Genomic DNA, 13,270 nt, shown 5'->3' with positions numbered 1-13,270 from the left:
TATCGAATCATATTTTCGCACAGGTACTGTGTCCGTTTGGTTACGTCGCTTCCCGGTTTCCCCCACCCGTTTCTCCTGGTCCGTCTGTAAAGGCTAGTGGGTGGGCTGTCGGCTCTTTTCTGAAAACATTTGCTGTCAGGAATTGTACGTCTACGTAATATTATACAACTGTTTAAAATAATTTAAATAAAAGGGCCTCGTTGAGTAGCTGTAACGTGATTTCTCCCTTTCTACACCCTGCGACGAAACTACTTGGACGGACAGTAGGCAGCAATCTGAGTAAATTTATCTGTGCGAATCGGGCAGAAGTGAAGTGATTACAATGCGTAAGTAAGGTACTTTCTTATAGAGTAGGTACAGAATTATTATTTCAAGAGGCCCAGGATTATGGCCACCCCATGTCGACTGATACTTTGCATTATTTCTTTTGGGGTTACTGTAAAACAGTTGTGTTTGTTAAAAATCCTACGACAATAGAAGAATTAAAGAATTACATTTCAGAAACAATACATTCAATTTCAGAAGATATGCTTAAAACCTTTTTCGATAATATGCACAAAAAAGAACTGAAGCCCATATAGAAATGAACAGCCATCATTTTCAACGATTTGTTTAAATATTCAGATTTTGATTATTTTTCAATTTAAATGCACTCTCCATATTGTATGCTAATGTGCTGTAGACAGTATATTATACATTGCATAATGAATACGTCCGCCTGAATAGTTCAGTTAGTGAGTAAAAACACTTATTGTTAATACTAAACTGTATTTTGAGTAAATAAAAACCTAACGAAAATTATGAAACTGAAAATCGTAATAGTTCCTAGTTTACGTAAATGGATGAACTACTTTTCTTCCCTCCTATACCTAGTAAAGTGATTTGTTTGTATCAAACTCCGGCCGTGGAAGGGGGTAACATAGTGTTTCCGGTTATCAACCGTTAATCCAAAGGCATAGCCAGGTTAATATTAGAAATGTTAGTAAAAACAAAATGATGGCCCTGTATAATAAGGAGAGCTTGTGTATTAATTATTGCAGACTCCCTTCAATTGTTTCTTCAGTTTTTCTGCATGCGAGTGAGACATTGCAGAATAGTGCAACGATGTGCGATAAGTTATCAGCCTGTGGAAAAAATCATTAGGCCTCTAGCTCAGGACAGTATTTTATTTATTGAATATAACCAACTTTTAGCTCTATACAGTTAGAACAACGACCGTAAAGCAAGTCTTGTAAAAATTGTCTTACCTGCGAACGACTCCACATTCGTCTGCTTCTTTCGATGAAAACTTCTTTCACTTCAGAGTTTTTTGACATGTAATGTCTATATTCGACATACACTAATAGAAAAATGAAAGTATTTTGTGGATTTTTTTAAAGTTTCAATGGGAAACATTACATTATATCCGATAAAATGTCAAGTGAAAGAGTCTGTTCCTATACACAAAGTGAGTCCACATATACAGAGTGTTGAGGGTATACGTGCAAATATGTTGATATTTGTTTAAGAAAAATGCATATAAAACAACGTCCTATTTACTTTTGTTCTTGATCTAATACTTTTTCCACAAATGTGTCACGCATTTTACGGTCTGATGTTTTATGAATGATCGTACTATGAAACGCCTCTCAGTTTAGAGTCTTCACTTGTACTCTCGGAGTTCGGAGCCAGTTGGAGCCCGTCAGTTACATGCGCACAGTGGTGGATTGTAGAATGTCCGACTCCACCAATTCAAGACCACGTACAAAACAGGCGAAAGTGTGTAGAATATATTTTTAATATCAGTGGGAGGAAAAGTATTTGTTTATAGAAGAGAATGGTTATCCATTGTCTTCTATGCTTGAAATCGTCTTCAAGTAGGCATATTAAGGTTAGTAATATTAGTCGACATTATGACAGATACTATAAATCTTAATATGGGCATGTTCTTGGAAACGAAAGACGTGATTTGCTTCAAAGATTAAAAACAGCGATAAGTTTGTTGTTGTGTAATGTTTATTATTATTATTATTATTATTATTATTATTATTATTATTATTATTATTATTATTGCAAGGGGTAGTGATGTGATGTCTATAACCTCTCCTACCCATTTCTCACCCTCACCTTCTCGCGGTGTAACCTGTTAATACTAACGAGGCTCTGCGGACCGAGCCACGGCGGTATAACCGTTCCATCTAGAATGGAGGAAATGCCATTCCCAAAGCCGGTTCAGAGGCTATAAGGTGGCAACCCCACCACTGAACTTATTATTCCTCGGCCAGCAACCGATTAGTAGGACATTTATGTGCTTTCAAGTCTCCGAACAGAATAACCCCGACTGACACAAATGATGACAAACCGGCGATAAATAAGGACAAGAGATGTTTAATGGAGCCTGAAGAACCATCAACCAGGTTTTCACAACCACGAAAACCCAAAAACATACCAGGTTAAAAGCATATAAAGTTCTAGCAAGACCTGTCCTCATGTATGGTAGTGAGACCTGGACTGTCCGAAACTCAGATGTTCAACGCCTAACAACTGCGGAAAGATACCGAGGTGACGCGTCACTCCACAAAGACATATGTAGAACCTCTATTATCCGTGGTAACCAAGGGGATGGGTTAAACGGTTAATCGAAAAAATCGGATAATCCGTACCATAAAGGATTTTCGTAAATTTAGTGAATAATACTTACACTTTCGTATTTTCCTCCATGATCTTGTATGTAACACTCTAGATAGAGGGTCAGAAGTTCACTCATTTAAGTTAGGTTGTCAACAACGACTTTTAAGGGGCAAGTAAATCCATTGTAATGGCTGTATGTGGAAAGATAGGAATAGTGGAGGTCTCGTGTTGAAGACTTACATACTTTTCCTTAATTTATATTAAATTGCACACAGTTATAACTCTCGTATTCTGATGCGAGATGAACCACAGTTTCTCTTTCCCCAAACCATTTAATGATTTGCACATTTTTCGATACTTAGCACAACACGGTTTCTTTTCATACCCGGTGAAAAATAATTTATATATAAGTTATAGAGTCTATGAAGTACAACTCGAACGTTAGACCACACTGGGTAAGAGTAAATGATTGTAATAACATACTCTACAAAAAAACGTGCTAATATAATGTGCAGTATCTACTTCATATACCGTACTGTATATCTGTAGCAAAAAAAAAAAAAAAAGAGAGAGAGAGAGAGAAAAGAAAGTAAGAGGCAAGAGAAAGACAGTCGGATAATTCATAAATCGGTTAATAGAGTGACGGATAATCGGGATTCTACTGCATTTTGTTGCCATATCTTTGCATGGGTTTCAACAGCTGTCACATTCATTCAGTAGTAGTTTCCACTAGAGATGGGATAAATTGTTCTTTTTAAGAAACAGTTTCGACTGTAACTGTTTCATGAACGAAACTGTTCCAAAATAACAGTTTCAAAGAAACAGTTTCATAAGAATATGTTTACAACATCAGTGCCAACTGTTCCAAGTGTTCCAACTGTTTCAACCTCTCATCTGCTTCAGGAACATGTTTCAAAGCCCTTGAATCGTCTTTAATCAGCTGTTCAGTGTATTGTGACGACGAAAGTTATTTTTCGTAGGTTACTGTTAAAGAGTACAGCAAATAACTGCAATTCAAAATGAATCGATTTTAGTAAAAATAATAAAATAGTTTAATAACGATGACATTAGCCGATGATATTTTTCGCGGTATATTAATAATTAACACTATGTTTGGGCACCATGAACATATTCTCCATCAATGGGCAGCTAATAATTAATATCAGATTTATTAGGGAATTTGATTCGTACAATTAAATTGCGCGATCCTACATAGGCTACTGTTGTACGAAGGCCGTGTGGAACATAGATAATATTATATATATTATACTTTCGATTGGAGGTCAATGATAGGGCTACACGAGGCCTTTGCAGACAGCAAAGAAGAGGAAAACTGTTTAGAAATTGAACTGTTTATCTCTTGGAACCATGTGCATCTTTGGAGCATGTAATACTCTAGTTCCAAATAAACTGTTCCAGCTTTTTTACCCATCTCTAGTTTCCACTCCTCAGTAGCCTGTGAGTGGTTAATATCCGCTGGTATACAGGCACGTTTGTAAGTTTTTATAGCTGTTTCTTGTCATTGTGTTAGTGATGGCTGTAAGAAGTGATGATATAAACACTGATATACATATCGGGGCATGGCTTGATGAAGATATGAACTGTGAAGTTTATGATAGTGATGATAATGGCGAGGAATGTGAAGATAGTGTGGAAGTGGATTCAGACCATCCAAGTGAACAGAGTGCTGTATCAGAAGATGAGGCTGATATAGCCAGGTACTCAACTTGGAAGATACCGGTACTCAAGTTACTCTCCACACTTGAAACAAATTTTTTTATTTTATTTTATTGGGTTATTTTACGACGCTGTATCAACATCTAGGTTATTTAGCGTCTGAATGATATGAAGGTGATAATGCCGGTGAAATGAGTCCGGGGTCCAGCACCGAAAGTTACCCAGCATTTGCTCGTATTGGGTTGAGGGAAAACCCCGGAAAAAACCTCAACCAGGTAACTTGCCCCGACTGGGATTCGAACCCGGGCCACCTGGTTTCGCGGCCAGACGCGCTGACCGTTACTCCACAGGTGTGGACAGAAACAAATGAAACAGGCTCGATATGCTTTATGTCCCCGCCCTAAAGACAGGAAAACAAAATATCTTGTGTGAAGTGCAACAAATTGGCATGCTCAGAACACAGGAGTGATATCTGCGTTGAATATTCAAAATGAGGATGTTCTTATCCTGCAAGCCTCAAGGTAATACTAAGATTACTTCCAAATTACGCAATATTGTTAGAAACATGTCTCATCCAAAAATGGTGTATTCAATTTGTAAGCAAACTGTAATGTTGTTGCAAGTCTAGTTTTTCACGTAAAGCTCCCTGTGAAGCATAATATATAGCTACGTTACTGTAGGTACGATAACAGAAAACTACAATTCCAAGTCACACAGAGTTTGTGTGCACTTGATGTGGATCTCTGGTGTCTTGTCAGCCCACTGGAGTTGTGTGGATATAAGGGAAAAAATTGAGATGGTGTCGGGTGGAGTCCCTGGGTAGCTCAGTTGGTAGAGCGCTGGTACGTTCAACCAGAGGTCCCGGGAGCGATACCCGGCCCCGATACAATTTTTCCCTAGGAATTATGTAATTTTATTATTTAGTTAACTGTCCGAAGACAGGTCTGACCCTCCAAGTGATACCAAAAAGCACTACTTATGAGGTAACTAGGCCAGGAGATAATGGGGTAGAGTGGCCACTTTCTTTCTCCCTCCATTCCATACATCGCCGATTAGCTACAGGTTACACTAATCTGACTTCAGATGTTTACAAACGATTGTTCTTCCTCTTACACATATCGTCAAGTGAGATGTACTGCCTGATAATATAATTATGTACATATCAGCCAGAACCTCAGAGGATCAAACTGTAATATATCCCAAATAAATTGTTATAAATTTTTAAAACACATGCATGAAAAATAATCGTATTACCAGCAATCTAAATATAAAAATAATTGTATTCATTATATAGAGAGTGATGGCGGATTAAGAACTGGAATACATCTAATCCACCATGACGTGAATACAGAATGATTAAATAAATAAATAGTTATCAGTAATTTTCAAGCACTGACATTTTCATTATAGCTATTAAGTTCAGAATTTCTATAATTTAGTAATTTTATAAAATAAATTTGCCTATTTAACTTCAAAGTAGGCCCAAAAATATATGGAGTGACCAGTAACCCCAGGTATACAACCAAAGCTGTCAGAAAAGGGTATGTATATACAGGGTGTTTCAAAAGTGATGGTAAATAATTTTCAAATGACAAGTACAAACTGAAATAAGCAAAAAAATCTCCAATAAACATTGGACCGCAAATTCACCGTTCATGCGATATTCCCTTAGGCAGAGGAGGATCTGTGCCGTGGCCTCCTAGGTCACCGGATGTGTTTGGAGCCCTGTAAAAGGTTTGGTTTACACTTCTGAGGTCAACACACTTCAGGAATTGGGGTTTAGGATTGAACATGCCTTTCATCAAATAAGACATAATCCAGGACTGCCTGAAAGGATTCGCAGCTTACTACAGAGAAGAGCACAACGTTGCGTTCAGATGCATGGGCAGCATTTTGAACACCTGCTCTAGATAGAATTCAGTTACGAATGTGCTCTCAGTCAGCGAGAAATCTCAGCAGAAAATGTGCATTGTCTCGACAACGGTTAATTTGGTGATTAATGTGTATTGATGTTTTCTTTTTGCTTGGGTTAATTTGTACTATTCATCTGTAAATTATCGACTATCACCTTTGAAACACCTTGTATATACAGGGTGACTCTAAATCAGACCGACAACATTAGGGAGCAGATAGATAACCTTCGTGGAAAGATATTTTTTAAGGAAACCATGGGCTGCGACGCTTCGTTTCAGTGCAAGAAGGAATTACAGGTAGGGATAAAGTAAGTAGGTATGTTCAAATAACAAGCGAGTCTGTGTCACATGATTCTGTGTGTTAATCCAAACAAAGAAGAAATACGTACGGAAAAACGAAACCAACGACGCATTAAACTGTACTGAACATTACAACAGAATGAGTGCAGTACAAGTACTAAACTACTAGACGAATAACACGGATAACAAGAGGCCGTACTATTCATCTATAAATTATCGACCACCACCTTTGAAACACCTTGGATATACAGGATGTCTCTAAATTAGACCGACAAAATTAGGGAGCAGATAGATAACCTTCGTGGTAGCATATTTTGTTAAGGAAACCATGGGCTGCGACGCTTCGTTTCAGTGCAAGAAGGAATTACAGGTAGGGATAAAGTAAGTAGGTATATGCAAATAACAACCGATTCTGTGTCACATGATTCTGTGTGTTAATCCAAACAAAGAAAAAATACGTACAGAAAAACGAAACCAACGACGCATTAAACTATACTGAACATTACAACAGAATGAGCGCAGTACAAGTACTAAACTACTAGACGAATAACACGGATAACAAGAGGTCGTACCAAATGATACTGGCTCCAGACGTAAACAAACCGATTGATAGTAGTATAACACACCCTTCTTGGACTGAAAAGAGTGACTATCCGTTCCCGCCTTCTTGCAATGAAACGAAACGTCGCAGCCCATGGGTTCCTTAACAAAATAAGCTTCCACGAATGTTATCTATCTGCTCCCTGATTTTGTCGATCTAATTTAGAGACACCCTGAATAGTTTCTATGCAAAATTTGTTGCTGTAAGATTGTGTTACATTGACCATTTCCTGGATAATTCCGACGAATCAGGGACAGGCGGTGGCTGCCTATCAAAAAACTGTAGATATGCAAACGTAACATACGTTCAGCTCATGGTCTTCTATCAGTTCATCACTACTGAAAAGTTAGAATCGTTGTTAAATAAAACCATAAATAAAAATAACACTTTGATTTTATTTTTAACACGAGTTTGTTACGAAAGAAACGTTTTGTGCGGTGGTGAAGTGATACACTCCTGAAATTGTTTTGATGAAGATCTAAGAAATAATCTGAAAGGAAACACGAATATAATCATTTATCTAAAAGAGATTTTCTTCAGGCTTGAGGCCGACGAGGATCTCACTCTTCTCCCACAATTTCTTGGCAATTCCCTCATTCAAAGCTAGTCTCCGTGGTTGTTTTTCCTGAAGAAACAAATATAAATCTGACCTTAGTTAAAATATTGTACAACAAGACAAAACTATTTTTCCATAAAAATCATGTTATGATCATCGCAATAAATAAAACTAAAATATTATGGAATAAAACTGGTACGGATTTATGGAAATTGCATTGATTACGTGAAACGTGTGTACAAGAATTAAAGTAATAAAATGCAATATCTACATTTTTAACATTGTAGTGTATTTTTATTTTGTTCACCAGCTAATTAAACAGTCTTTGTGCGAGATCGTGCGTATTTGCTTGTTTTCCGCACAGAACCAATACGCGGTAAGTGTGAAATACCACATTCAGTATTCCCAACGTAACACACATAACAATTTCCCTCTTCTTACCGCTTAAGCCCGACATTCATTTTACTGCTTTAGGCTTTTAACATATTATTTTTAGAGACGTTTAACATAGTAATAATTATAAATTGGAAACTTACCACTGCAATTTCACCTAAATTGCACTGTTAATTATTGTTTTTAAATATTTGCAAAAATTAAGTAAAGTCTACTACTCCACGAAAGCTATTGTATTCCTGATACAAGTAACATTAAGGAAGCCATGAAAAAATCAACAAGACTCCAGATGCCGATGTTATTACTGCAATATGTTATATAAATAATATTGTTAAAATATTAGAATGAAAAATAAATCGTTACATAACCTTACCGTTTGTTTTAAGTTCGCATTTATAGACTGGGGGAAAAAAAAGACAGACGTATATCACGGCCTGCTGGAGTAGGCCTATAGATATTTTTGTTTTCTAAAGTTGCCGTCATTAAACATAAACGAAGATGGAGATTTCATTGCAACTAATTAGAAATTCGTCTTTCAGGTATGTAATAAACGATCTTCGCACAAAATAATGTACGATACACGAGCGGTATGTTTGTTTTCATGTTCTCGGAAATTAAAAAGCTCAACTACGTTTCGCTTTTTCAATCTTTTCCTCGAACATAAAAACGTCAACATACCGCTCTTGTAACGTATATTACTATTATTGTTAGTCGAAATCGTTCAAGATATGTCATAAAAATTTTAGTAGTACCGGAAGATATTACCGTGCCAACTAAAACGTAATAATTTCCGTTATGACGGCATAACTTGTGCCATAAAATTATTATCACATTCTAGTATATACAGTCACGAAGCTCAATACGTAGTAAATATGCATCCATAGATAGTTGCTCACCACTATGATCGCTAATGCCGCCTCATTACAGACAATGCGAAATAGTACCAGCAGCAGTTTATTGTTCCTAGCACCCTCACAACTCAAGCTTCGTGACTGTATATACTAGACTGTGTTATTATTATTATTATTATTATTATTATTATTATTATTATTATTATTATTATTATTATTATATTATTATTATTATTATGAAACCATTATCCGTGCAATAATATTTAAATCATTACTGTTGTCATAGCAACTCATTCTTCATGATATTAAACTATTCATCATTAGAAATTTGATATGTTACTTCTTTATTAATACTTTTATAATTTTTTTGGTAAGCTTTGTCTTCTAGGCAGCCTTCACTTGGAGGAAGATGAATAAAATTTATTCAAAATAATTATAATTTAAATTACAATTTAGATCTTACAGTGTAATTGTAATTGGAGTGATTTTTCTTTTTAACAATAGCAATGAAATTTAATTTTTTTAACAGCAAGCAGTAAGGAATTAATTTTAAATTACAATTGCAACTTTATACTAAGTAAATCTTTCGCTCGATTAAACTTATCAGCAATTATTTAAAAATCAATCTCATTTACATATTTAATTATGGTCTCTTTTTCTTTTCTCTTATTGAAATCAAATTTACGGTGAAAGAGTAACGGAACGGAGAAAAATTCTCTCCGGCGCCGGGATTTGAACCCGGGTTTTCAGCTTTACGTGCTGACGCTTTATCCACTAAGCCACATCGGATTCCACCCCGGCGTCGGAAGAATCGTCTCAGTTTTAAGTTCCAACTCTTGGGTTCCCTCTAGTGCCCGCCCTCTGCATTACGTCATAGACATCTATGACCCTAGGACCGAAGTCCACACATGTGTTGAGGTGCACTCGTGATGAGTGACTAGTTGGCCGGGATCCGACGGAATAAGCGCCGTCTTAAGTCACGAAGTGTGTGGACTTCGGTCCTAGGTTCATAGATATCTATGACGTAGTGCAGAGGGCGGCCACTAGAGGGAACCCAAGAGTTGGAACTTAAAACTGAGACGATTCTTCCGACGCCGGGGTGGAATCCGGTGTGGCTTAGTGGATGAAGCGTCAGCACGTAGAGCTGAAAACCCGGGTTCAAATCCCGGCGCCGGAGAGAATTTTTCTCCGTTCCATTACTCTTTCTCCGTATGATGACGCAGAATATCTGCATGGAAATATCATATGTACTTCGGTACATTATAATAATATATACAAATTTACGGTGTCAATAAATGGCAGTCTGTAAATTCAGGAGGTTGTTTTTCAAATAAATACTAAATGGGAGCGGAAGAAAAATGAAGATGTGCTACAAGAACTTAATATATTATCAGTTCCAGATTATCTATACATAGCAGAACTGGAAAGAGCATGTCTTTAGAGTGGACTCCTTCAGGTTCCTCGGGACGCCCCATGAAAAGATGGCATACAAATCACCTTCATAGACCGTAACAATTCTTTTAGGACTAGTACTTGACGGGATGATAATGATGCTATTTAAGTACTAATTGGATGGTGATTTTCTTCTAACATTTTTTCAAGTATTGTTTCCTGAGACTGCGGGGGGAAGGAATAGGGACATTTCCTTAAGTTCAGAAAAAATTGAGAGTACTCGACATATAGATTACCCTTCTATAGATTAATTTCACCGCATAGTGCATATTAAAATTTATTAATTAATGTATCTTCTACGTGGCGAGCCTCAGCTGGAATGTGGTGTATGCCATGTACCACTTACGGTCGGGCATATTTTATTGGATTGTAGGAAATATGACCGTGACCGTCGAGAATATGCAATTCGGCCGACTCTACGTGACGCACTTGGAAATGATTTTAATTGTGCAAATGCAGGTCTGAGATTTCTATCGAATACAGGATTAGACAGGGTGATTTAGTTTTTTTTATTGACCCGTTTTACATATCCTCCGGACCCTTTACATCCGGAGGTTACATTTGTTGTTTTATATGTACTTTTAATATGTTTGACATTTCGGACATTTACATCCGGAAATGTATTGTTTTGAAATTCCAGAGTAGCTGACGCGCCCTTTTTAAACCCCACTAACCAACAAATGTATTTATTTATTTACTTATTTATTTATTTAGTTAGTTGTTTAGTTATTCATTTGTTTAGTTAATTAATTAATTAATTAATTTTTTTTTTCATTTTTCATTCATTCATTCATTGATTCATTCATTCACTGATTTATTTATTTATTTATTTATTTATAATTTTTTCATTCATTCATTGATTGATTCATTCACTGATTTATTTATTTATTTGAGCCGTTCAGAGCAGAAGTGGTGTAAGTCAAAAATGGGTAATGAGGGTTAAAGTAAACATTCTGTAAAATACAGCGCAAAGTAAACTTAACAATTAATATTCAATTTATTTAAACTATTAGTAGTCAGTGGATAGCACGAAGAACTTATTAACTGCTAGTTTGCGCTGTATTTTACAGAATGTTTACTTTAAACCTCATTATCCAATTTTGACTTACACCAATTTTGCTTTGAACGGCTCATTTATTTATATATTTTTTTTTCATTTTTTCATTCATTCATTCACTGATCTGTCTGTCTGTCTGTTTGACAAATTGTCATAAACTATGCATCTTATTCGGAAGTGTAGCCTAGTGGTACTGATTATCGTGGCTTAATACCGGTATTGATATTAGTTGCTTACCTTGCAATCGACAAAATATTTTCCAGTTACTCCCTCCACCTCTTCAGACACTGCCAAATATATCGTTGTTTGTGCACCTTCTACAGCATCCTGAAATCAGAACCACCAATCATTTCATGAACCATGATTCAAATACAGCCAAATGGGGGATATGCGTCTTTTGAATTTGCTCTTTACTAACGGTATGCGTATTCTAAGCAAAGTTAGTCATCGTTTTACATTATCGATACTCTTAGAGTTTTGTTTTTTTAGCCTAAATATGAACCTCACGATGGAAAAGAATGTAAAAAAAGTGGATCTATATTTAGGAATTTGCTGCAATAGAGCGTCTCGTTTAGGCACAGTGGAAACGTAAACAAAGTTCAGGTAACGTCTGGGGGAGGGCGAGCCGTACGATAAACACGAGGGATACACAAGGTTTTAGTTACAACATTTATGACGGAGCATTAATTGAAATTATATTTTCCAGAAACACACAAAACAAAAGAACACACATTGCATAACGTTATCGAATACACATTTTAACAAACAAGCAATTGTAACGTTGAAATAATTCAATATAACAAATTTAATTTTGCTACTTATATGATGTTGCTTTCAAGCAGCATTTTTACGGTCATGAATTTCATTCTCTTTATGACTAACATAATATCACCGTCACCCCAGTAGCGACTCGGCGTAAAAAAAAAGGTGAAGTGTTATTCGCATACATAAATGCATAAACAGATTTACCAATATGATGAATAGGCCTACTATTCGTAAACTGCGTGCAATTTTAATAGTTCTAGAACACATGCAAACAGGAAAATTAATTTATTTCAGGACTCACTCAATTTCTTGCATACAAAGTCAATCCTCCTTCTTTTAAAGCAGCAAACCTGTCGATGATGTTTTCATAAACTGTCTGACTTTTAACTCAGGGTGGACAGTATATCTCTATGCAAAGCTATGGAGCTAATGATGAAAGTCTCTCCTGTGATGTAGCATTCCGAGTGAAATTTTCGATCTCTTCAAACAGAAAAGCTTCTTTCATCGAAAGATTTTTTTTAAAGTTACTTTATACAACTTCTCTATATTCTTAACTCTTTTTAAAACAAAGAACAAATGGAATTGTAGGTCGTCCAGAATTTAAAACGTCTTCTTTATCCTCATATTTAAGTGTACAAAACGGCATTTCTAATAAATTACAAACCGTGTCATTTTCGGGATACATATTTCACACCGATTTATAAATATTTTCTATGTACTGGTACCTAAGTATTTGTATAATTAACGCTCGTATTTACTTTCAAATACAAAACTGGCAAGCTCATGAGTTCATGAGAAGAAATAATAGATGCTGCGGAAAATAACTTTTAAACTTTACGAATGTATGTGTGGTGTATTCCTGATAAAATAACATAGTCAGCTAATTTACTGCTGCAGGGGTGGCTGCTTGGACACAAGGAATGATAGTATTCTCGAGTCAGGTAGTACATACTCTAAAATTTCACAGCCCTTAAACAATAGCCTCCGGCCTTGGAGGCCAGCTTCAACCCTTCTCTACCGTTAGATCTGCAAACTGGTTATTCCACCTACAAGTCTTGACAGTTCTCCGTAACTGAAAGACTCAGAAACGCACTT

General features: G+C 36.2%; 1 protein-coding gene across 2 annotated transcripts in view; it reads right to left on the bottom strand.

Moving 5' to 3' along the window:
* Positions 1–7,476: 7,476 nt before the first annotated feature.
* LOC138695176 (retinol dehydrogenase 14-like) overlaps positions 7,477–13,270 on the bottom strand; it is a 44,621-nt gene continuing 38,827 nt past the window's right edge. For both annotated transcript variants that reach the window (XM_069819642.1, XM_069819638.1), the window contains 2 exons: positions 11,648–11,737; positions 7,477–7,726 (listed from right to left, as the gene is read on the bottom strand). In XM_069819642.1, the coding sequence (XP_069675743.1) occupies positions 7,622–7,726; positions 11,648–11,737 (195 nt within the window). In that variant the 3' untranslated portion in view covers positions 7,477–7,621. The remainder of the gene's footprint in view (positions 7,727–11,647; positions 11,738–13,270) is intronic.

Source organism: Periplaneta americana, chromosome 1 (assembly GCF_040183065.1).
Source record: "Periplaneta americana isolate PAMFEO1 chromosome 1, P.americana_PAMFEO1_priV1, whole genome shotgun sequence".
Classification (NCBI taxonomy): domain Eukaryota; kingdom Metazoa; phylum Arthropoda; class Insecta; order Blattodea; family Blattidae; genus Periplaneta; species Periplaneta americana.
This window is presented reverse-complemented; position numbering and strand designations above follow the sequence as displayed.